Source organism: Podarcis vaucheri (assembly GCF_965113315.1).
Source record: "Podarcis vaucheri genome assembly, chromosome: 6".
In the NCBI taxonomy this organism is placed as follows: domain Eukaryota; kingdom Metazoa; phylum Chordata; class Lepidosauria; order Squamata; family Lacertidae; genus Podarcis; species Podarcis vaucheri.
In genome coordinates, this window is record NC_138764.1 from 93,350,814 (window position 1) to 93,374,741 (window position 23,928).

At 45.1% G+C, this 23,928-nt stretch overlaps 1 protein-coding gene across 2 annotated transcripts in view; it reads left to right on the top strand.

The window, feature by feature from the left end:
* Positions 1-23,928, top strand: part of VAPB (VAMP associated protein B and C) — a 78,866-nt gene that overhangs the window by 35,082 nt on the left and 19,856 nt on the right. Inside the window, exon 2 of one of the 2 annotated variants that reach the window (XM_082226491.1) lies at positions 1,132-1,210. In XM_082226491.1, coding sequence (XP_082082617.1) covers positions 1,153-1,210 — 58 coding nt within the window. In that variant the 5' untranslated portion in view covers positions 1,132-1,152. Of the gene's footprint in view, positions 1-731; positions 1,211-23,928 lie in introns of those variants that run through there. The other variant, XM_082226490.1, reaches the window with a different exon arrangement.

The following is a 23,928-nucleotide window of genomic DNA, read 5'->3' on the forward strand; positions in this document are numbered from 1 at the left end:
TCCTCTGTCGTCCCCTTCTCCTTGTGCCCTCCATCTTTCCCAACATCAGGGTCTTTCCAGGGAGTCTTCTCTTCCCACGAGGTGGCCAAAGTTATTGGAGCCTCAGCTTCAGGATCTGTCCTCAGGGCTGATTTCCTTAAGAATGGATAGGTTGGATCTTCTTGCAGTCCATGGGACTCTCAAGAGTCTCCTCCAGCACCATAATTCAAAAGCATCAATTCTTCAGCGATCAGCCTTCTTTATGGTCCAGCTCTCACTTCCATACATCACTACTTGGAAAACCATCCACTTAAAGACTCTATACGGGCTCTTGGATAAGGGAAAAGGAGCAGTTTTTAATAATAATAATAATAATAATAATAATGGCATAGGACGCCACCCTATTGTCGAGAGTATGTAACAAAACCCAAAGTATGCAATACTTATGCTCATTTACTCGAATGCCAGCTGGACCCTCTGCGCCTCTCCCCCCCCCCCCCCGCGCGGCTCCTTGCGCGCTTCCTCCGCGGCGCGTGCGCCCTCGCCTCCTCCCGGCTCCCTTTCAAGCCCCGCCCAGCATGACGCGCGCCGTTCCTTTCGCCTCCCCAAGCGCTGGGTTTGCCTCTTGCTGCCGCCGCCCCCCCCCTCACTCCGCCCGTGCCGGGTGGAGACGTCAGCTTGCAGCTTCCCTCTCCGCCCTCCCCCCCTTTGCCATTGCTGCATCGTCCTCCCCGCCTCCTTGCCAGGGAGGGAAGCAGCAGCAGCAGCAGCAGCAGCGTCGGCGAGCGAGCGAGTGTGCGCGTTGGGGGCGGCGCGCGCGGCGGCTTATTCCCCTCGCTGTGTGCAACAGCCTCCGGTGGGTGCTGCCGCGTCTCGCCCCCGCCTCCCTCCGCCCTAGAACCGGAGCCGCCGCCGCCACCTCCCTCCTCCGCGCTTATTTCCCTTCCCAGGCTCCTCTCAGCAAGGAGCTCTTACCCAACCAGCCGCGGGTGCGTCCCTGGCGTGTGTGCATTCTTCTCCTTCCCTCCGCCTCCAAATCGCAACCTTATATAAATATATATATATCTATATCTCATATAATATATATATATATTGCTGTTCCCTCTCCAACCCTGCTTGGTGCCTCCACCGCCGAGGAGGAGGAGCGGCAGCAGCAGCAGCAGCGGCAACAACATGGCGAAAACCGAGCAGGTCTTGAGTCTGGAACCGCAGCACGAGCTGAAATTCAAAGGTAAGGAGGGCGCGGGGAGGGGGCGGCCGCCCATGCAGCAGCCATGCGACGCTTCCTCGCCTTCCCCTTCCTCCCCCCCCCGCCTGTTTCTCTCCCCCCCCCCCATTTTATTACTATTATTATTCCTTTTCTGAAACGGAAAGGCAAGGTGGCTCCTCCGGCGGCGCGCTCTGCTGCAGCCGCTTTGCCAGAAAAGGGCTCAGCTCCAGCGGCAGCCATTTTCCGGGGGCCGCCGGGGTTGGGCAGAAGGAGCAGCAGCGGCGGCGGCCGCGCTCAGCTCGCAGGGCTTGCTGAAACGTCCTTCGTGGTCGAGGAAGGGAACCGCGCGCGCGGCGGGCGCGCCTTCGCCTCCCCGGGGTCCCCAGGGCGCCGGCATCGCCCGGCTGCTGCTGCTGCGCAATCCTCCCTCGCTCGGGGCGCTGGGGATGCGAGAGGAGCCCTCGAAGCGTTTCTCTCCTTCGGGTGCAAAAGAAGGCGGAGAGAGGGGTGTTTTTCTTGTTGCATTTGCGCTCCCCCCCCCCCTGTGCTGGGGCCTGCTCGGGCCCTGGCGCTGCTCCTCCGCTTCGATCCCTGGATGCCCGGGGAAGCAAAACCTTGCCGGGCGCAGCAGCCTTTCAGAAGCGGGAGCAGCCAAGAGGGATCGATCGCCCCAAGAGGGATCATAATGGGATATATTCCCCCAGTTTTAAGCCTGTAGATGCTCCGCGGTGCAATGGGGGAAGCATCTCTCGATCCTTGGTTTGGGCGGGGGCCCACGGATCCCTCGTTGACGGCGGCAATGACGGGGCTGATCTGCGTTTGCAGAAAGGCACAGAAGATCCGTCTCGGGAAACTTGACAGGCTCCCCGATTCTTACGAAAAGCAAACATTTGCAAACTTGTCAATGCAATTACGGGTGTTGCACAATCGCGCGCTGGTGGGGGTCGGGACAGTGAGGTCGGCTCCCCAGGGAAGCGTGTGCTGTGGATGTGAAGAAGCAGCACAGCAGCAACAAATAGCGCTTCATGACGTGTCACACTTGTAAAGTAGCTGGCTAGCGCTGGGTGCGTTGATCGGCCTGATCCCAATTATGTTCACTCGGAAATAAGTCCCATTGAGTTCAGTAGGAGTCAAGCAAGCATGCCTAACATTTGCAACAGATTAAGGGTTTAGGGCGCAATCCTGTGCATGCTTACTCAGAAGCCCCACGGTGGCCAGTGAGTCCCAGGTAAGTCTGCGTGGGCATCTGTTGTCAATTGATGGTAGCTGAATGACAATTGGAATTTTTATCTTGCTGGGGTTGAGTCACATTTCTTTTAACTGCCTGCGGCAACCTTACAGCTGCCTAAAAACTGCCTGAAAGCGTGGAACGGGTTTCACTTTGTGTAGCAATAAATTCTAAGACCTTTGGCCCAGTGTGTAACAGTAAACGGCTGACTCCTCCTTATTCCCCTTTTGCATGTTAAGATAAAAACATCTGCTGTTTTTGGAATCCTAACTAAAGAGAGGCCTTTTAATACGTGCCTCTGATTCAGGGTGTTATACCGGGTTTATACTTTAGAAATCAAACACTGATGTTTTCATGGACAGGGCTGCTGGTAATACAATACGGTGAGATTACACAGCAGCAACCAGCAGACTTATTTATAAAGTGGATCAGAAACGTTTCTGCTTGCAGTGGTGTTGCTCCTGTTCCCAGACTCCACCTTTACTTAAGAGTAAGTCCTAAATAAGTGCATGCATGCTTATTTGGGACTAACTCTAACTGAATTCAGTTGAACTTCTGAGTAAACGTACATGCATGATGTTGCAGTTAGACATGTATTTGGAAATAGGGTGAATTGTTTTGTCTAATTGTCTCATGCACATACTTGGTCTCCTTGCAGGAAAAGAGTTGTCACTTTACTGAAAGCTGCAATTCAGTTATAAACATGTGGATGAAACATCAGCAGTGCATATGCATGTGAGACAGCAGCCATTATAATATGTATCTGAGGAATATGAAAATGCTGGTTTAATTGTGGAGGCAAGTCCGGACTCAATTCTGCTTCATTAAACATGGCATGTCCATATAGGCACACTTGTGTGCGTACAGATCTAATGAATATGTGATGGAACTGTTGGTGTAAGGTGAGATTAAAAATAGACACACACTGAACTTGGAGATACCATCTTTCTATGACTCATTAGGCACTCAATTGAAGTAAATAAGGTTCAGACCCTGAAGGCCATAGATCGGTGCTAGCATACCCAATAATTCTGGGTTAGAGCTTAATTTGTTCGTGATCTCATGACCGTCTCTAGTAAGACAACCACCCTAAATGATGATTAAGGCCTGTTTGAGTTGAGTGAAACTGGCAAATGAGCTCCAGTCCCATGCTGTATACACCCTTTTTATTTTTACTTTGACCTTGGCAACAGAAATAAAATTTCCTGGGATATTGAACAACTGGGGTTTTTTGTGTTGTTGTTTCTGGCACATTTATTTTCTTCTATAGATATTTGCCCTGTTTGTCCTATGTGACTATAGATGGGCAGTTGATAGCACCTGCCATGTATTAGTGCTGAGGAGCAATGCAGCAGAAATAATGTGCAGCAGCCCCTATACTCAAATTGCTTCTTATATATAGATATAGGCTTTCCCTAAGTTCTCAGCCCACTTACTCTAAAGTAATCCCATTACTCTGCTGTTAATCAAGTAATGGACTGTGACTTTTATCTGTGCAGATATGCTGTAGAGAGGAATTCATACTTCACTGACACTTTGTGCAGTCATAGTGCCTTCTCATGTATTGACAGTACATTTTTTTCTAATTTAGTTTAAGGCCTTGTTTTTAACTTTGGGAGGTATAAAAATTAAATAGGTGAGACCTCATACACTTCCATAATATGCAAGCTGTGTTCTCTGCTAGAAATAAACTGCTGTTTACTGGGGGGTAAAAAAAAGTATACAAAAACATGTCGTTACTGCAAGCAAAAGCACTCAACTCTGTAACATAGAAGACAAAGTGAACATTATTACGCCATGCATATTTGTTTAGATTTGCACCCACACATTCAATTTTAGAAGGATGGATTTAATCTGGCTTCTCTAAGTAAGAATGCTTAGGATTGTTGCATACCTTTGAGGCAGATGTCACCAGTGCTTCAGCAGGTACTTCTGCCCTAATTGCAAAACAGTGCAGTAAATAAATAATAAGAGGAGAAAAAGGGCTTGAGACTCCAAGGGAGTGAGAGCTGGAAAAGTGATTCAGGTTTCCTAGGTGGCATCGCTAAATATATAGGTGCTTGGGTGACCAACAAGTCTTTACTCAAGTCTTGCTCGGGCAGGAATTAAGAATGCAGAAGACAGAATTAGGCAGCTCTGGGAGCTGTGAAGAAGCTTCTTACAGGGAGGAGAGTTTGCTAGAGCATATTACATTTTGCATGCATGTTCAATATTTGTCATCTTCAGGGAGAAACTTCTGCCTGAAACTCTGGGGATCTCCCAGTCATTGTAGACAGTACTAAACTTGATGGACTGGTGGACTGATTCAGTATAAGGAAGCCTCTTCTGTTCCTTCTCCTACAGGTTTGTAGACAGTCCCTGTTTTCCTCTTTGCAACTGTAAGGTCAGAAGAAGCTTTCAGAATCTCTTGGGGAGGCATTGCAGTGGTCCTTCATACACACACACACCCTCTTCAGTGATTGGCATAAAATCTAATTAAAATTCATATAATTGCAATAATCAAATAAAACTTTTTTTAAAAAAAAAACTGTAGGCCATAGACAAAAAGTGAACAGTGCACCAAAAGGAAAAAAAATAAGTTCTATGAGTTAGGAATCAGAAGCCATGAAAGCTTGGGATAAACTTAAGTGTCTTTAAGAAGCATTTAGAGCTGGCTACTGACTCTGTTCACTTCTTGACCCACACAAGTGAGGGCCTTCCAAAGTCTAGGTGCCACCACAGAGAATATGCTCCTGTGCTTTCACCAAACAGCCTGCTGCAAACATGTCTGCTTATGCCTGTGTTACATGCAGAGAGAAAAGCACAGCAAGTACCATTGGAAGCCCTTGAACACACTTGAAGTTCTGGTTAATATACATTAGAAGTGAGCCGGAAGAGAAAACAAATCTTGGCCTGGAGACTAGCAGTTATGTTAACGTAAGCAGGGTGATTCTCTCTGATGGTTCAAGTTGCTAGTTCCTTGGATAAGTACAGAGACCTGTGAATAGGGTTGCTAAATTGTTCCTTCTGCTTGTCCTGCTCCTGTGCTTTTTAGTAGCTCATATGCAGAAGTTGAAAGAGGGGAAAGGTCTTCCTGACATGGAGGTAAAGTGAACAGCTGCTGAGTGACGTGTGGCCTTCCAGATGCAGTTGGACTACATCTCCTATCCTTGACAAGGCAGCATAGGCTTGCACATAGCTGTTGGCGTGCCAACCTTTGGCAATGAATAATTGCTGCTGGATGATAATATCACAGAATATTTTGTAAATTGGAAGATAATTTTCTTCCACCCTGTTGATAGGCAACTGGTACGCAACCATTGTCAGCAGGTTGTAGAAGAGCTGTTAGCTCTTATTGGAAATGTTTGCAGGCTGGTATTTCCAGAGGTGGTGGTGAGGCTGTGATTTTCCTGTTTGGGCAGACTGGAGTGGTTGTTACTTTGAGAACACCTGAATTCCGGTTGTATGACTGAAGATCCCTGCGTCTTCTTTTCCTGGGTTGGAGGAGACATTGTATTCCAGGTGTGGCACGGAGCCTCAACCTTAGTTGTACATCCCCAAACTTCTTGTGTTACCTTTGCTTAATATGCAGCGTTCCTCATCAAAGAATAACGCACCATGTAGCAGTTCCAGGTTTACTTGGCTCTCATTTATCCTGGAAAATGGAGGAGGCAAGCTCACCTGAGACATGTGCTCTTTATTGAAAATTGTCATGTTCTACCATGGTACGATGAGCTAGTTTGCTGAAAGTTCCGTAAGTTCAGTGGGAGCACACTAACTTATTTCAGTTGCACATGACTGACTGAAACCTGCATGATGGTAGAGGAGAAAATTGGCACAGCCTTTGATCTTTTGGCATATCCTCTTCATCTTTTCTCCAAGTGGGTTTTCCCAAGTGGGTTTTTACTAGAATTGGAAAAAGCTTGGATTATGCAATTGTTTGCTATTTTTATTAGGACAGTTTATCATACGGCTGCTATTTCTCTTTGCTCCCTTCCGTTGAAATCACTGGCTAAATGTCTTTCTGCTTAATCAAGAGCAAGCATTAAGCTGTCGGATACCAAGACCTAAAGTTTATTCCATACACGCAGTGGAGATGGAAGAATGTTAACTAGAAAAAACCCGGGAGTTGATTCAGCAGGGATTGGAGCTTCTTTCTGCTAATTCTGATTTGCAACTATCAGAACAGCACCAGATCCTCTTCCTGTTCTTTTAGATGAAACATGCCCCAAATGGAATTAGATAGGCAGTAAACAAAGATCTGTGGTGAAGCTATTTTAACCAATTTTCTTTCCTGTTCATAAACAGGTTAGGACAGTGGTTCTCCTGCCATGGATTGTGGCAGGAGATGATGGGAAGCGTAGCAGGAAGATTCAATAAAACATTTAAACATTTCAGTGTGGTATAGTATAGTATCAAAATATTTTTTTTATTTGGATATGGATGGATACCTTTTCAAAACCAAGCACTGCTGGGAGTTTTTTCTTTTTGTTTTCCAATCTTATAAAAAAAACATTTGGCGTGGCTGAATTAAATCTTTATTCTGAAAGTGTGGCCCAGAGAGTTAGACCATTGGTCCATTTAGCTCAGCATTGTTGCACTGTTTGGGCAGGATCTTTCCACTGTTTCAGAATGAGGGCTGTCTCAGCTGTACCTGGAACTGCTGTGGATGGTACCTGAGGTTTTCTGCATGCTGAACATGAATTTTCCGTTACTTGCCAGCACTACCTGCTTTGAAATGCATCCTTTGTGCAGTTTTAGGTCAGATTTGCTTTTTGCTTTTCATTTAATGGCACGATCTTTTTCTACTGAGAGCATGTTCACTTCTAAAGCTTGCTTAAGAGAGACATTCTGGTGGGTTGTGGCTATTGAAGACTTAAATTTCTTGCGGTTCTACAGTTGGCAGTGTCAATACTTGTGGAACACAAAATACCTGTTTTGAGTGGAATCTCCACTGTCTGGAGATTTAGCTCATTGCCTTCAAAAAGGGAGGGAAAGGACTTTAAAACATTCAACCTGGGATTTTTTTATAGCTTGCCAACAGCCTTTTCTTTCCCAGATCAAGCATGGTCTTTCAGAAATAGCTTGAGGCTTAGCAGTGCTCCTTCCAAGCTCTCGCTTGTCATTGAATGGAGAACTGAAACAAGATCTAAAATTTTCTGCTTAGCAGAGCAAGTGAGCATGGCTCTTTCCACCTCCCATCAGTTTCACAAAGCAAAAATGTCTGAACTAGGGTTTCCCAAACTTGGGTCTCCAGTTGCTTTTGGACTACAATTCCCATCATCCCTGACCACTGGTTCTGCTAGCTAGTGGTGATGGGAGTTTTAGTCCGAAAAACAGCTGGAGACCCAAGTTTAGGAAACCCTCGACTAAACTTTCCTGGGTGAACGAAAATAAAGCCAGAGACTTGAGTGTTTATTTTTAGCAGGGTCATCTAATCAATAGTATAGGTTGGATTTTTTAATCCTTCCCCCTGATGTTAAAGGTAACTTCAATGATGAGTTTTTTTGGGGGGGCAGAATCCTGCACAAAGGATAAATGGGTGTACTATTCCTTCCACTTTATACCTTGAGGAATAACAAGTAGTAAAGCTTCTCCTGTTTCATAGCACTTCAGGCCAGAGATTGCATATTGGAACGCTCCTCCTGTGAATGTTGTAAGACTGGGTCATCCTACCCTTCTCCCTGACATACCTGTGTTTAGGGAGTTTTTCGATGGGGAGGGCAGAGCATTCGAAATTCCTCCCTCACCCACAGCTCAAAGTATTACAGCCCCAGAAAAGCTATACCTGTTTTTGGGGGACAGGGGGCGGGCTGGTGTGGGGGACTCCCTGGTCCTGAATAGGGTAACTGTGCCCCTGAAGGACCAGGTGCGTAGCCTGGGAGTCATTTTGGACTCACAGCTGTCCATGGAGGCGCAGGTCAATTCTGTATCCAGGGCAGCTGTCTACCAACTCCACCTGGTACGCAGGCTGAGACCCTACCTGCCCGCGGACTGTCTGGCCAGAGTGGTGCATGCTCTAGTTATCTCCCGCTTGAACTACTGCAATGCGCTCTACGTGGGGCTACCTTTGAAGGTGACTCGGAAACTACAGCTAATCCAGAATGCGGCAGCTAGACTGGTGACTGGGGGCGGCCGCCGAGACCACATAACACCGGTCTTGAAAGACCTACATTGGCTCCCAGTACGTTTCCGAGCACAATTCAAAGTGCTGGTGTTGACCTTTAAAGCCCTAAACGGCTTCGTCCCAGTATACTAACTGCGCCGAGGGCCTTCTGGCGGTTCCCTCACTGCGAGCAGCAAAGCTACAGGGAACCAGGCAGAGGGCCTTCTCGGTAGTGGCGCCTTCCCTGTGGAACACCCTTCCAGCAGATGTCAAAGCGATAAACAACTACCTGACATTCAGGAGACATCTTAAGGCAGCCCTGTTCAGGGAAGTTTTTAACGTGTGATATTTTATTGTATTTTTGGTTTTTATGGAAGCCGCCCAGAGTGGCTGGGGAGGCCCAGCCAGATGGGCGGGGTATAAATAATAAATTATTATTATTATTATTATTATTATTATTATTATTATTATACCTGAAGGAGCGTCTCCACCCCCATCGTTCTGCCTGGACACTGAGGTCCAGCACCGAGGGCCTTCTGGCGGTTCCCTCATTGCGAGAAGCGAAGCTACAAGGAACCAGGCAGAGGGCCTTTTCGGTGGTGGCGCCCGCCCTGTGGAATGCCCTCCCATTGGATGTCAAGGTGATGGACAACTACCTGACATTCAGAAGACATCTTAAGGCGGCCCTATTCAGGGAAGCTTTTAATGTATGATATTTTAGTGTTTTTTGGTTTCTGTGGAAGCCGCCCAGAGTGGCTGGGGAAACCCAGCCAGATGGGCGGGGTACAAATAATAAAATTATTATTATTATTATTATTATTATTATTATTATTATTATACCATTTGATTCTCCAGAATGTATAAAATGGCCCTCAGTCTGCTGGGTGTCAGGATATGTAGCAATTTAACTTTAGATTAAGAGTAGTATTTGGCTACACCCAGAAATTAGTTAAAGATTAAGGGTAGTTTCTGACTAAGTCAGATTGAGTAAGCCCATTGAGCTCAGTGAAGTTAGTTGGAGCTCTCATGAGTCAATTGATTTAATGGGCTCAGGGGACGCGGGTGGCACTGTGGGTTAAACCACAGAGCCTAGGACTTGCCGATCAGAAGGTCGGTGGTTCGAATCCCCGCGACGGGGTGAGCTCCCATTGCTCGGTCCCCGCTCCTGCCAACCTAGCAGTTCGAAAGCACGTCAAAGTGCAAGTAGATAAATAGGTACCGCTCCGGCGGGAAGGTAAACGGTGTTTCCATGCGCTGCTCTGGTTCGCCAGAAGGGGCTTAGTCATGCTGGCCACATGACCCGGAAGCTGTATGTCGGCTCCCTCAGCCAATAAAGTGAGATGAGCGCTGCAACCCCAGAGTCAGTCATGACTGGATCAAATGGTCAGGGGTCCCTTTACCTTTAACTTACTTTACTCTTAACACTCAGATTTCATCAACAGCCTTTAAGGAAGGTTGTAAGTCTGCTCATGGAACATGGACACAGTGCTTTACAAAGAATGAGAGGTCTGGTCCCTTCCCCAAGGGGCTAGCAATCTAGATTAGAGCCAGATGGTGCTCTGCTGGTGTTCTTGGACTATGGCCTTGCTGGCTAGGACTAATGAAAGTCCTTTGCATTGTCCCACCATGGCCGCCTCTGATCTAGAAATTGACATAAGGGAGATATCAGAAAGGGGACAGAATTGCAGCCAAGGGTAAAAGGAGACTAGTACATTATTATTTCAGGTACACTTGCTGCTTTAATGACAACATCCGTTCAGCATGGCCATGTGATTCTGGAGTTGGCAGAGGCTCATGGTCATTGTAGTCCCGAGCACTTAGGTTGCATTAGGGTATTTCAGTTGCAGAATTCAGAAAATTGCTGTGTTCCGAAGAGGCCATTCTCGTGGATAAACTTAATTTTTAGTAGATCTTCTTAATGTGGTTGCATTTTAGTAAATATGGTAGAGAGTATATTATTGCAAAAAATATTTTTTTTAAATGTCTAGCAGAGTAAAACTTGCAGAAAATACAACTGAAGCAGCTAGCTCTGATTTGTCATACAAAATTGTTAACAAATATGTAGTATTTGTGGCCGGGGCAACCCAGCCAGATGGGAAGGGTATAAATAATGAAATTATTAGCATTAGTATCTGGGTTTCAGAGGTGCTGGAAGAAATTCTCTTTAGGTTAGATCTACTGTTCTTTTAAAATGATTTGATTACTCATTTACATCAGTATGCCAAAAAGGCTTTTGTGAAAGTTTTGGTTTATTATTTTTTAAGTAAGCGTCCATAACTATTTCTTGGGAGAATGGGGTTTATCAGAATCTAATGCACAACCCTATTTTAGGTGTGCTTGGGGCAGCAGCCAGGGTGCAGTTTCCGGTTTGACCTATGGCATGACTGCAGAATTGAACATTTTGAGATGCCTTTGATTTTGACCACAAAGAAATACGGCCAAGTGAAAGTTTTACAGCCTCCTTTGTAGATAATTTAGATTCATGAGACTGGGGACTTGTTAAGATTTGGTTGGCTTCTAACATAAAATTGCATGGTCCATTTATTGTATTTTATTTGTTTATAAAATATTTATATAACCCCCATCTCATATATTTGTTGTCATGTCACCTTCAGCTTTGCATCTACAGTGGTACCTCAGGTTAAGTACTTAATTCGTTCTGGAGGTCCATACTTAACCTGAAACTGTTCTTAACCTGAAGCACCACTTTAGCCAATGGGGTCTCTTGCTGCCGCCGTGCCGCCGGAACACGATTTCTGTTCTCATCCTGAAGCAAAGTTCTTAACCTGAAACACTATTTCTGGGTTAGCGGAGTCTGTAACCTGAAGCGTATGTAACCTGAAGCGTATGTAACCCGAGGTACCACTGTATTGATCTGAATTTGGGCAGGTTTAATCTACCCAGGCTTGTTTGTCACTTAGGGTTCACATATTTAGTTGCCTGGTGTGTTAGATGGTCACCAGCAGGAAATCCATGCACTACAAACATTACATTATACTCTATAGCTTCTTCCCAAGCCCGGGGTCTTTCTGATAACAGCGTGCAAGCATTTTATGGGTGTTTACCCCCAATTTTCTGTTTGCATGCTTCAGATTTTGCCGGCATATGACTGTGGTTGGGGCCACCCCCAAATCTTCCAGACCCAGAGACTACTGTTTGGATGGGTGGTTGGTTGGATAGATATAACATAATTGAAGAAGCAGAGTGTGTTCACAGACACGTCCTACAAGCCTTGGCAACATCAAACAATACTCTAATGTTAAAGCTGCAATGCTCTGCGGGTGGGGAGTGTTCAGCATTTTCCTTGTCCCTCTGTTTGAGTTGTGATCTCCTTACTTGACCATTTTAATTTGGGGTAGTTTTTTGCATTGTTGTCCTGAATGAAAGCCGGAAAGGACTGAGAAGTCACCCCACCCATGGAGTGTGAATGTCTATAGAGTCTGTGTGTGGGATTCTTTGGCAAAGGAAAATCAGTAATTGGATTTTGTCAGTTTTGGGGTGAGTAATGTGCTGTTTGAGTTGATTCTGTCTGTGGCTGCGGGCAGGCTGTTGGGTGTGGGGCAGACACCAGATTTGTGCAACCCAAATAATGGCTCTGGGGGTAGGCCGACATGCAAACTGGTGGGAGATGGGCTGGAATCCGTAACTAGCTGTGCTCCATGAAACATGCACTGGAGTGAGGACTTTAGAATTATTAGAGATTTGGGATTTTAACAGCCCAGTTTAGTTCAGTGCAGAGGGGGTCATGTTTTTGTTGGGAATTAGAAACCTCATGTGTGTCTCCTGCAAACCATCCAGCAGTCTGTCAGTACAGCTCCATCTACCTTTTGCCCAGTGTTCAAAATTAGCCAGGTGCATTTTGCACCCGGCTTTCAATTACTTGTGGCCAAGTCACCTGACATCTTCACCATCTGGAGATCATTGGATCTGAACTGTTTTCACATGCTAATACAGTGGTACCTCGGGTTACAAACACCTCGGGTTACAAACACCTCGGGTTACAGACTCTGCTAACTCGGAAGTTGTGCCTCAGGTTAAGAACTTTACCTCAGAATGAGAACAGAAATCACATGGCAGCGGGAGGCCCCATTAGCTAAAATGGTACCTCAGGTTAAGAACGCACCTCCGGACTGACTTAAGTTTGTTACCAGAGGTACCACTGTAGCACATCCTGTAGAATTCTATCAGTTATATTTCATCTGCACAATCAGAATGAATTTCTGGAACAAAATTGCTTTTTCTGTGCAGCCTGAGAGCAGGAGCAGTCACCATTAAGGAAAAGAGGGCGGAATAGGTAAATATATATCCCTGGATCAAGTGACTTTTCTTCTTTAAGTTCTCAAAGTTCTTAACCTAGCTCAAAGGTGTCATCTGAACTAGCCAGATGTTTAACCGAGAATCAATCAGTCAGTCAGTCCATCATTTGAAAAATAAGACTTTAGAGCCTTCTTGCCCCAAAATGGCAGCTAGACATTCTGTTTTGGCAACTGCAACCTTCGTTTTAGGAGCCATTTGGCGCCTAGGTTAGATATCTGAGTTTCTAACACTGCTTTTGCCCTCACTGGATCCACATCTTTGGGTAAAATGTCTAAATGCCCAGTGAGTGCAGTTCATTTCCTCTGGAATCATCCTGTCGACTTTAGTGGTTGTGTTCCAAAACAAACAGTTCTGAATACTGCAACATCACTTGCTTCTCATTTAATTTGGCCAGGTCTAATACAAAGGTTTTGCGTAGAACGTGCTAGAACAGTCTTTGGGTGCCAAATGCAATGCCAGAAGCTTGTCTTCTAATGAGGCAATACAGAAAAAGTTGCAGTTTGTTCTCTCACCAACTGCTTCTTCCTACCTGAGATTGACAAGAACCCTTCTGTTGCTTACCATGAATATTCAAAATCAAATATATATTGTCAGATAATGGGATTGTCACAGAAACAACAAAACGTTGAAGACATTTTTTTGTCCATTAGCTTAACGTTTTTTAAAAAGCACAATTGTCTGTGTTGAGGAATTGCAGCTGTGTCATCCTTCAGAAATTTGATTGCGTAGCAGAATCTTAAGATTGGATTCAGACAACATGTATGTCATACGGCTGATAAGTTCTGCTTAGTTGACAGAATCCTTATTGTGTATGTGATAGTCACATCAAGTATTTCTTTTGTGCTATCACTTTGAGCCTGCTATTTTTCCCCGCACACACATGCGGTTTGTGCAACAAGAATTTGCTGGAGGACTCTAGTGCCCCTGCCATAAATTAGACTTCGTTTTAAACTTCTTGGAAACAATTACACACTTAACAGCATGTTCCTGGTTGCAGTTTCGTTTTATTATGGGGAAGGCGGGAAAGCTGAAATTTGAATACCATAAAAACACTCTTCAATTTCCAGTTTCTGCAGGGCTTGAAAGCCTAAGTAGGCCTGCTTTCTGAGCTCAGAGGATGTTTATAGCAACATCTTAAATGCTTTTCAAAGAGGTGTTTATGGTAGAAACAACAATGTAGCTCTAGGTAGTTCTCCAGCTTTGTGAAAGGAAGAAGCTAGCGCCTAATTCTTGTGATTACTTGTGGATAGGCTTGAAAGTGTTTGGGGTAACAGGTAGTGTGACAGCTTAGAAGCATGCAGTGGGATGAAATAACATTTCTAGTTATTGGAGGGAGGGCTTGAGTGCCCCATTTGTAAAATCTCATTGGCCTGGTGAATACATAAATTCTGCTTCAGCTGAATGTATGAAGATGCAGAAAGTTGCAGAATCAGGCTCTTAACAGTACAGTGGTACCTTGGTTTACAAACAGTGCTTTGCATACATTTTGGATTACAACCCACCCCCTTCTACTACTACTACTACTTTTTTGGATTACGAACATTTTTTTTTTTTAGAGGCCCCATTGGCGAAAGTGCACCTTGGGTTACCACCTGTTTTGGTTTACAAACAGACCTCCGGAACGAACTATGGTTGTAAACCAAGGTACCACTGTATAGGGCTTGTTTCTGACCTTGTAAGAGAGTTCAGCCATCTTTGATTGCATGTGCAGTCTCAATTATATTTTATGCACAGCTCAAATCTGCCGTCCATAAATATCATGTTGGAATGTACACACCAACACCGTGTTTGCAAAAGTGTGTCAAACTTTCAAAGAGTGCACAGTTTCTTGATTGTGAAGACATAACTCTATTTTATTAAAAATATTCATAAAAGATAACAAGGTAGTTTACAACAACAGCACATAGAACCGTAAAATTTTGAAACTATATAAACAGTTAAAAACAGACACCTGTTAACTTTTTTGGAAATATATGTTCTTAATTGCCTGCATAAACCTGACATAATGGAAAAGTTTTCGGCCGGAATTTAAAAGCTGGATTTTAATTTGGTTGTTGACCAACTTGGGGTCCAGTGTTGGGACAGGAAGGTGTATACGTTAATAGTAATATATGAAAAGCGAGCCTCATGCACTCTTAAGAAGTGACATCCTGGATATTAGACAGAGTTCCAACTTTGCAAGGCTCCCAGCAATAAGCAACTATAGCCTAGGCCAGGGTTTCCTAAACCTGGGTCTCCAGCTGCTTTTAGACTACAGTTCCCACCATCCCTGACCATTGGTCCTGCTAGCTAGGGATGATGGGAGTTGTAGTCCAAAAAGAGCTGGAGACCCAAGTTTGGGAAACCCTGACCTAGGTTCTCCAACACAAAACTAGATTGTGGACCTTTCTCTGTCATCTGCCCACCTTGCCTTGCATGCTTGGCTAATGAAGCCCCTCGTTCCAAAGGGGAGGAAGTATCTTAACGCAAGCCACCACCGTAGATTTCACTAATACGAATTGCAGCTTACATGAATACCTACAATTCATGCAGAGGTGGTAGTATGCACTTAAGGGGGACTGGTTGAAACTGTAACCTCATTTGGTTAAAGCTTCTAACACTGCTACAACTAGCAGAAAATCTCGGTGATAATATTGCTTGGTCCACTGCTGGGCAGCCATTTTCTGGGCTGCATATCTGGTTGTGCCAAGTTTACCGCCAGTTCTCATGTCTCGGGGTGGCATGATTTGGGTTGTTTGTGCCTCCCATGCCTCAAGCTGGCTGTCCATGCCTTAGCACTGGGAACCATCTAACAAACGCTCCTGCAAGAGCAGTAAAGTGTTAAGAATCCTTAAGCCCAAGTAGCAGTGCAAAGTCTTCTTTTGTATTCTGAAAGTGCAGCTCCTAGGGGCTTAATAAAATTACCCGGATGCCCGCCTGCAGTTGGCTCCTGTGTAGATAATGTTCGTAGATCACATTGAAGTCCTAGCTGGGGTGGCCCCTTCCGTACAGCATAATACTCTTAATCTCGGGGGTCATGGGTTTGAACCCCACGTTGGGCAAAAGATCCCTGCATGGATGAAAACAGCCGTTCCTAGTTTCTGCCCAAGATGGTACTGTCCTATTTGCTATCTCAGCTTTGTACTGGGAATGGTCAATGAGCAGTCAGAGAATCCAGCAAACAGAAACCTCCTTTCTTCTGTTTTTCCTGCTTCTGCACAGGGCTGTCCTTTGAGTGCTCGTGCCAGATAAAAGTTGTAAGCACAACCAGAACTGTTAAAATCATTGTACTGAACAATACGTCCGTCCCCCCCTTGTTCGGAGAGAATAGCACAGTATATGCCTGTAACTGTCCTTCTGTTCTCTGCTTATTCTCTTACCCTGAGCCTCGAAGTTGTTTCCTATGTTCTCCACTCGTGTTGGGTTGTCACAGGTTCAAGTGTAAATCTTGCAAACTTAAGAGGAAAAGCCTTGTTTGGTTCCTATGAAAACAAGGAACATCAAATCATTTAAAGCACTGCTTTATAGCCAGGGGGCAGGCCTTGCTGGTTTGCTCTGTTGCATAGAAAAGATTTGGGGAATTGGCTTTGTCAGTCCTCCATTCTTGGCACCCTTAAACTCCAGTTCCCAGGGTTCTTTGGAGAAAGTCATCTACAGTTGTACCTCGGGTTACATACACTTCAGGTTACATACGCTTCAGTTTACAGACTCCGCTAACCCAGAAATATTACCTAGGGTTAAGAACTTTGCTTCAGGATGAGAACAGAAATTGGGCTCCGGCGGCAGTGGGAGGCCCCATTAGCTAAATTGGTGCTTCAAGTTAAGAACAGTTTCAGGTTAAGAACGGGCCTCTGGAACTAATTAAGGAGTGTGCCAAGGAGTGTGGTGGAGTCTCCTTCTTTGGAGGTCTTTAAGCAGAGGCTTGACAACCATATGTCAGGAGTGCTCTGATGGTGTTTCCTGCTTGGCAGGGGGTTGGACTCGATGGCCCTTTTGGTCTCTTCCAACTCTATGATTCTATGATTCTAAGTACTTAACCCGAGGTACCACTGTATTTTAAATGTATGGTGTGCCTGCAGACTGAGTGTCTCCGAAGCCTTTTGTGACCACACCCCATATGCTGTCTGTGCATGCAGGAGAACTCTGGGTGGGTTGAGTCCTCCCAGAATGGTGATAAACACCCATCATTCTTCCCCCGCCTGCAAATAAATAAATCAATAAGTAAAATGCAATGAACAGAGAAGCAGACAAGTTTGGGGTGAAAGGGTTGTGAAATAAATAAAATAAAAATCCTCAAAATAAAATAACTAAAACTGTGCAGTGGGTTTAGATCAGTGCGAGTGGTGCAGATGGCTGCCTTTTTTTGCCATGTTCTTCAGCATATGAGATAGTCCAATAATGGCCTCCATTGTTTTTGTTAAATGTAGGTCTCTGGTGTAAAAAGGTTGACACTCCTTCTTTAGCAGAACGTGGGGAAAGGCTTGAAAGTTCCTCTAGGCCGGAGCTTTCCAAACTGCGTCACAACATGTTAGCGTGTCAGCGTGTTGCACGAATGCTCCCCATGCTCCTCCCAGGGCTGGAAAGGGGCTAGTTTAACTTCTGGTCTGCTAGTAAAACTGAATTACTGTGTCACAAAACAATGCAGAACTGAATTACTGCGTCACGAAATGATGCACGTCTCAAAAAGTGTGTCACCAGCACGAAAAGTTTGGAAAACTCTGCTCTAGGCCAATGTTTCCCCAACTTGGGTCTCCAGCTGCTTTTGGACTGCAGTTTCCATCCATGACCCACTGGTCTTGCTAGCTAGGGATGATGGGAGTTGTAGTCCAACAACAGTTGGAAACCCAAGTTGGGGAAACACTGGCCAGGTTAAAAGCCAATTGTACAACATTGTACACACAGGAATTGGTGACAGGTGAGGCAGCTGCCACAGTGATGAGTGCAAAGAGCTTCCATGAGATTGCATGCTTGAATGCCTCTCTCTTTTGATGAATGAGGAGCTGTTTTAGTGAAGCCAGCAGGACATACCCTCCATCCTAGAACATGCTGCACACCTATGAAGTAGACAATGGTAATGTTGGGCCCAGTGCTGCCTGGCTAATGGAGATGGAGCCGTACATATCTGACAATAACTTTATACTTAAGTGGTCCAGTGCACTGATGTGTTTGAAAGATTTTACCACATCAGACTGGTAAGTATGAATTTGCCTGGTTACTGCAATAGAGTAGGAATCTGGTGACAGATGGGGGAATCTTTTCTAAGCAATATATTCCTTCGCTCTCCAAAAAGGTTTAAAGGGAGAAGCCCTATTCAGCTGTCGCCCCCTCCCCAATGTTTGGAATGCTCTCCCTAGGAAAGTCTACCTTGCACCAATTCTTATATGATTTCAGTGCCAGGCAAAAACGGTTTTGTATCACCAGACTGCTTATTGGCTGCTTCTTTGTGGGAAGTTAGTTTTAAAGATTAACTTTGTGGTGCTTGTAGGGGGTGGGTAGGTGTTGCATATGAACTGTGGCACATTTTTGTGTGTGTATGTGTGTGTGTTCGCCAGAGCTGAATGCCTTACTGCAAGTTACATTTGAATCCCGAGTGTTTTGCATTCGAAATGTGGTTACCTTATATTGTACATTGACTTTGATTAATGCTTAATAAATAATATTGCAGAGGGCAGGGATTTGGCGGGTTCACGGCCATTCCTTCCTCAACCTGGTGCCGTCTGGGTACGGACGCGGGTGGCGCTGTGGTCTAAACCACTGAGCCTCTTGGACTTGCTGATCAGAAGGTCGGCATTTTGATTCCCCGTGATGGAGTGAGCTCCAGTTGCTTGGTCCCTGCTCCTGCCAACCTAGCAGTTCGAAAGCATGCCAGTGGAAGTAGATAAATAGGTACCACTGAAGCGGGAAGGTAAACAGTGTTTCCGTGCGCTCTGGCACTCATCACGGTCCTCTGTGCGCCAGTAGCGGTTTAGTCATGCTGGCCATATGACCCGGAAAAGCTGTCTGTGGACAAACGCCGGCTCCCTCGGCCTGAAAGCGAAATGAGCGCTGCAACACCATGGTCACCTTTGACTGGACTTAACCGTTCAGGGGTCCTTTACCTTACCTTTTACCTTTACCTTTGCCCGTGTTTGGACTACAACTCAGATCAGTACCTGGCATCAAGACTGCACAGGCTGGAACAAATGGGAGTTGTAGTCCAAAACATCTGATGGGTACCAAGGTGAGAAAAGCTGCTCCGCATTTTTCCGCAAGTCTGTGTTACATAGAGGGGTGGGTGTCCCAGCCTGTTTATCTGGGCCTTGAGGCCTCTCTTACACCTTAAACACTGAGAGACTACACAGTTCTGCTCCAACTCTTACACATACATACAGTTCATACCCTGTGAACAAATAGGACAGACCAGTTATGGAATCCAAAACGTTGATCCTTTTTTTAAAAAACAAACCCAAAACAGATGTATGTTTGAAACCGAAACCTAAGCAAGGAAGACTTTTGAAACTTGTGCATACTAGCTGTGTGGGTGGCTATTTTTGTTTGTGTTGCAGAGTTGTTAGAGTCCCACTCAGCTCTGTTGCTGGTCCAAAATGCACCAAACAATAACGTACCGGATAAATTACATTGGGGGATTGCCATTTTGAGTTGCACACGACGGTTTCCTAGGAGTGTTTGCTTCCGCCTCGGTGACAAGTGAGGCATCTCATCACCTTCGCGTTATCTCCCTAAAGTGGTGTTGCCAAATAACCAGCAGCCCCCTAAGGCAGAGATGGGTAGAAGACACGCCAGGATCTACTGGTAAATTTCTGAATGATTTGCAGTAAATTCCCAGGCGTTTTTGATCCTCATATTTTTATTTCTCAGAAATGGAAATAACTGAACGATTGGGAGTGGAAGTTTGGGTGAAAAGATGGTGAGCCCAGTTCTGGTACTAAAACCAACTCTTGAGGCTGTGCTAAGGCAGGATATGTTCCTTACTTCTGTGTCTCCCCTATTTTTTGCATCTGCCTTTGGTGGGTAGGGACGCGGGTGGCGCTGTGGTCTAAACCCCAGAAGGTCGGCAGTTCGAATCCCCATGACGGGGTGAGCTCCTGTTGCTCTATCCCAGCTCCTGCCAACCTAGCAGTTCAAAAGGATGCCAAAAAGTGCAAGTAGATAAATAGGTACCACTCCAGCAGGAAGGTAAACTGCATTTCCAGTGCACTGCTCTGGTTTCGGTGTTCTGTTGCACCAGAAGCGGCTTAGTCATGCTGGCCACATAACCCGGAAAAACTGTCTGAGGACAAACGCTGGCTCTCTCGACCTGTAAAGCGAGATGAGCGCCGCAACTCGAGTCATCTGTGACTGGAGTTAACTGTCAGGGGTCCTTTACTTTGGTTGGTGGACCTATGAGTTTTAATGCAAACAACATAGATTCTCTTTGAAGTCTGCCCACTCCTGCTCCAAGGAATTTTGAGCTTACAAAACTTGTTTTGTTTGTTCTTTCGGTATGTAGGAAAAGTCCTTTGGAGTTTCCATTGTGTTCTTCCAAAGGAAAGTCTTAACTGGGGGAGAGGGCAGCGCTGGGTGGGACGCTTTGCTACCAAGCAGAGGCTGTGCATCTAGCGGACTTAAGTGGAAAAGGATTAATCAATCCAGAGTAAATAAACTGCAGAACAATGCACAGCGTTTCAAGTTTGGCATTTTAATCATGTTCAGTTTGTGTTTTTTTATGTTTTCCCTTTCCGGTTTGAATGTAGAAATTGTGGCTTAAGTTTTTAATTACGGTTCTGTCCTATGCAGTGTTTCCTTTTGTTTAACTGGAAAGAACTCTCTTCGATGAATCACTGTCCTTTCTCTTTTTTTCCTTTTGCAAATAGCCTTTGCAATGCAATTCCTGTGTTCTAAGTGAAAGTGGTCCAGCATTTCCCCATGTAACTCCTCTGGTGTAGCACAACCTTCTCCGGCCTGATTCCCTTCAGTTGTTTTGGACTACAACTCCCATCAGCCTCAGTCAGCATGGATGTTGGTGAAGACTGGTGTAGCTGCATGGCTTGTAGAGTGGATGATGGATGGGCCATATGTTCAGACAAAACCTGGTTCATGTACTATCTGGGGTGGCAGACCCTTAGCCTTCTCATTATGCAGCTTTTGTGTTCAAGAGCTGTGTGGCGAGCCATGATCTGATCCACATAGACTTAGGTGGGTGTAGAATCTGCATGTTGCTCTGAAATACGCCTGGCAACTAGAGCGTATGAAATTTTAAGTTGGTGGCAGGCGATAAAGGCAGAGACAGACTACCATTCTCTCTTTGCGATTTTAAGCTTTCCATATTTCGAATGAGCGTTTCCCAACAAGGGACTTGCAGAAATTGTTATTTTGCATATCCTCCTGGCTTCCCATTTCACAACGTTCTTAGGATAAGATTATGCTGACGCCGGCTTAATTACATGCGTCTCCAGAGATGCAAGGCGAAGGCGGAAAGTTGTCGCACACAGCTTTAGAGATGCTAAATGATGGCATGTGTGTGCATAGAATCAGAATTGGAAGAGACCCCGAGGGTCATCTAGTCCAACCCCCTGCAAAACAGGAATCCTGCCCGCAGCTGCCCCTGGATGGGCTCAAACTACCAAGCCAGCCGCACTGACCCATTGCACCAAAGAGCCCTGCATAAACGTGAGTTGCATTACCCCTCCCCACAATCCCTGCTCATTTTCTCTAGTTTAAAAACCATGGATGCAAAGCCTATGCTGGCTAGATTGGTGACTATATGGAAACTGACATATTAACTGGTAGAAATGAGAGCAAAAGGGTGCAGGAAATTACAAGGAAGGGCCAAAGTCTCTGTGGCAGTTGCAGGTGGAAAAACCACAATTCCCGTATGTATTCCTGGGATGCCTTCCTACAGTCCGTACCAGCCTTTCCCAGCCTAGTGATTTGGACTACAATTTCCATGAGCCTCAACCAGCACAGCAAGAAGGTGTCAGTTCGTGAAAGGCAGATCTTTAGCAAGACAATCCAACAGTAAGGCATGTTGGGTGGAATCCAAAATAGCACTAAGTGAACATTTAACCAGCGTGACGATTTCTACTTGTCTCTCACTCCCTCCCTCCTGCATGGGATTACCTATACCCCCTGGAAAAGACTTGGGTAGGGTGCCAGCTGTGATGAAGGGGGAGGCCTGTTGTGCAAGAGGAAATCCTTGCACAGTTGGGACACGGTACTTGAATACCACCCATTGGCTAGAATTACAGCAGAGGTATATAACGCGGCTTCTTATTTTTAATGCATGATGCATTAAGTACCGTCTGTCTATATTGATGTGTTAGCTTGCTCCTTTTTAAAAAAATACAGAAAGTGCCTCACTTAAAATACGAAAGCATTTAGCTACGGATTCTGTGCCGACCTCCTGTCGTCGGTGGTGATTTTAAAAAAATGTTTTAGTGCTGTTCAGTAGAGGTAGTCCAGAGTAGCGGCTTTCAAGCTTGGCGGACATTGACTCATCTGCCACAAAGCCCCCTTATAGCCCTTTCCCAAGCCCCCTTGTAAGAGTGTGCAAAGGTCTCAACTGTTTGGGCTGTGTGGCTGACTTTGAACTTTTAGAATAGACATAATGTTCTTTTGCCATAGTTCCTTTAGCACATGTTTTACTTGAAAATATATGCAGTTCTGTAATGCCACTGCACAAAGTGGTTAGTTTAGATTGATGCGCCGCTGGTATATTAAGTACAAAATGAACTGTGGCAAACTTGGAAATTATGCAGTATTCTTTGTTCTTTTTGGAGGAATTGTTCGCCGGCTTCTGGGCTGCTAACTATTGTTTTAGTCTATAAAATTTATCAGAACAATATAATAGGGTGTGAATATGTCCTTTTGCTCTCTTGACCAAAGCCTAGCTGATAGCTAGGTCCCTACCCACCCCACCCCAAAATACCATTCTGATCTTCTCATTATTAACTTTTAGTGCATTGTGTTTGTTGTAGTTTCCCTTGCAGTTTGTTAAAGGTGCTGACGGTTGTTACAAGACCCTTGTTCCCCCCCCAGTCTGTCTTCCCAAGGAACTCTGGGAATTGTAGGTCTGAGAGAGGAATCTGAGAACAACTCTCAGCACCCTTTTTATCAAGCTACAGTTCCCAGGATTCTTTGCAGTGGGCGAGCCATGGCTGTTTAAATCCCTCCTGCGAAACAAGTTTTCTAGAATGAGTCTGGGCCTTCAGATAAAGGATGCATAGAGCCACATTATTTTCTCCTGGAGAAACATAACATATTTTTGTTTAGACTTGGATTTGTGTGTGGTTGTGCTTTACCTATTCCTGTTTGGAAGGAAGTCTGCACTGTGCAGTTTGATCTTCGTTGCTAGGTAAGAATTGATGGCATCCACACTGCAGACTAAAAACTGGCTTCCACTTATTGACCATGGTTTAGCGTGACACACAGATTGGTCCACTGTGTCCAATTACATCCGATTAGAAGTCCAGAGGATTATGATTTACGTTAAATATACACTTACAGCCATTATTTATACCATTCTCTTCTGGGTGGAACAGTTCTAATTTTGTTTATAATTGTATATTATTGAAACCCACCTTGGGACCTTATGGTGAAGTCCGAATAATTTTTTTATTAATACAATAAATTGCATCAAAGAAAATAGGATCGGTGTTGATGGGCCCCGCAAGGCTTTCTTTCATATACACTGCTTAGCTGTTAAGACTAACCTGTCTCGCCTCGCTTGCCGTCAGTGCTACAGATTAAAGAACACAAGACTTCGTCTTGCTGGGTGAGACTAAAAATAAATCCACTTGGCCATATGTTTTGGGGAACCACACAAACAAGAAGGCAACAGCCCTCATCTAATCCCAGCATCTAGCCTTAAACCATATGAAACTAGCGACTGTTTCCACATATTGTGGTAATGAGTTCCATAAGTCAATTGACCCGATTCTTAAGCAAATAGCTTTCATAGGGTGCCTCCCCTAACTTCAAGTATTGCCAGGGAAAGGGGGAGAGAATACCAGCTGTTTCCATGCTGTTCATAATTTTATAAACCTCTGCCATGTGCCTATTTGGAGCTTTTTGAAAGGAAAGGAAGAATGCTCCATTTTGTTTTCTTCCTAGGGAATCTATTAACCACATGCAGAAAGCATATCTATCTGC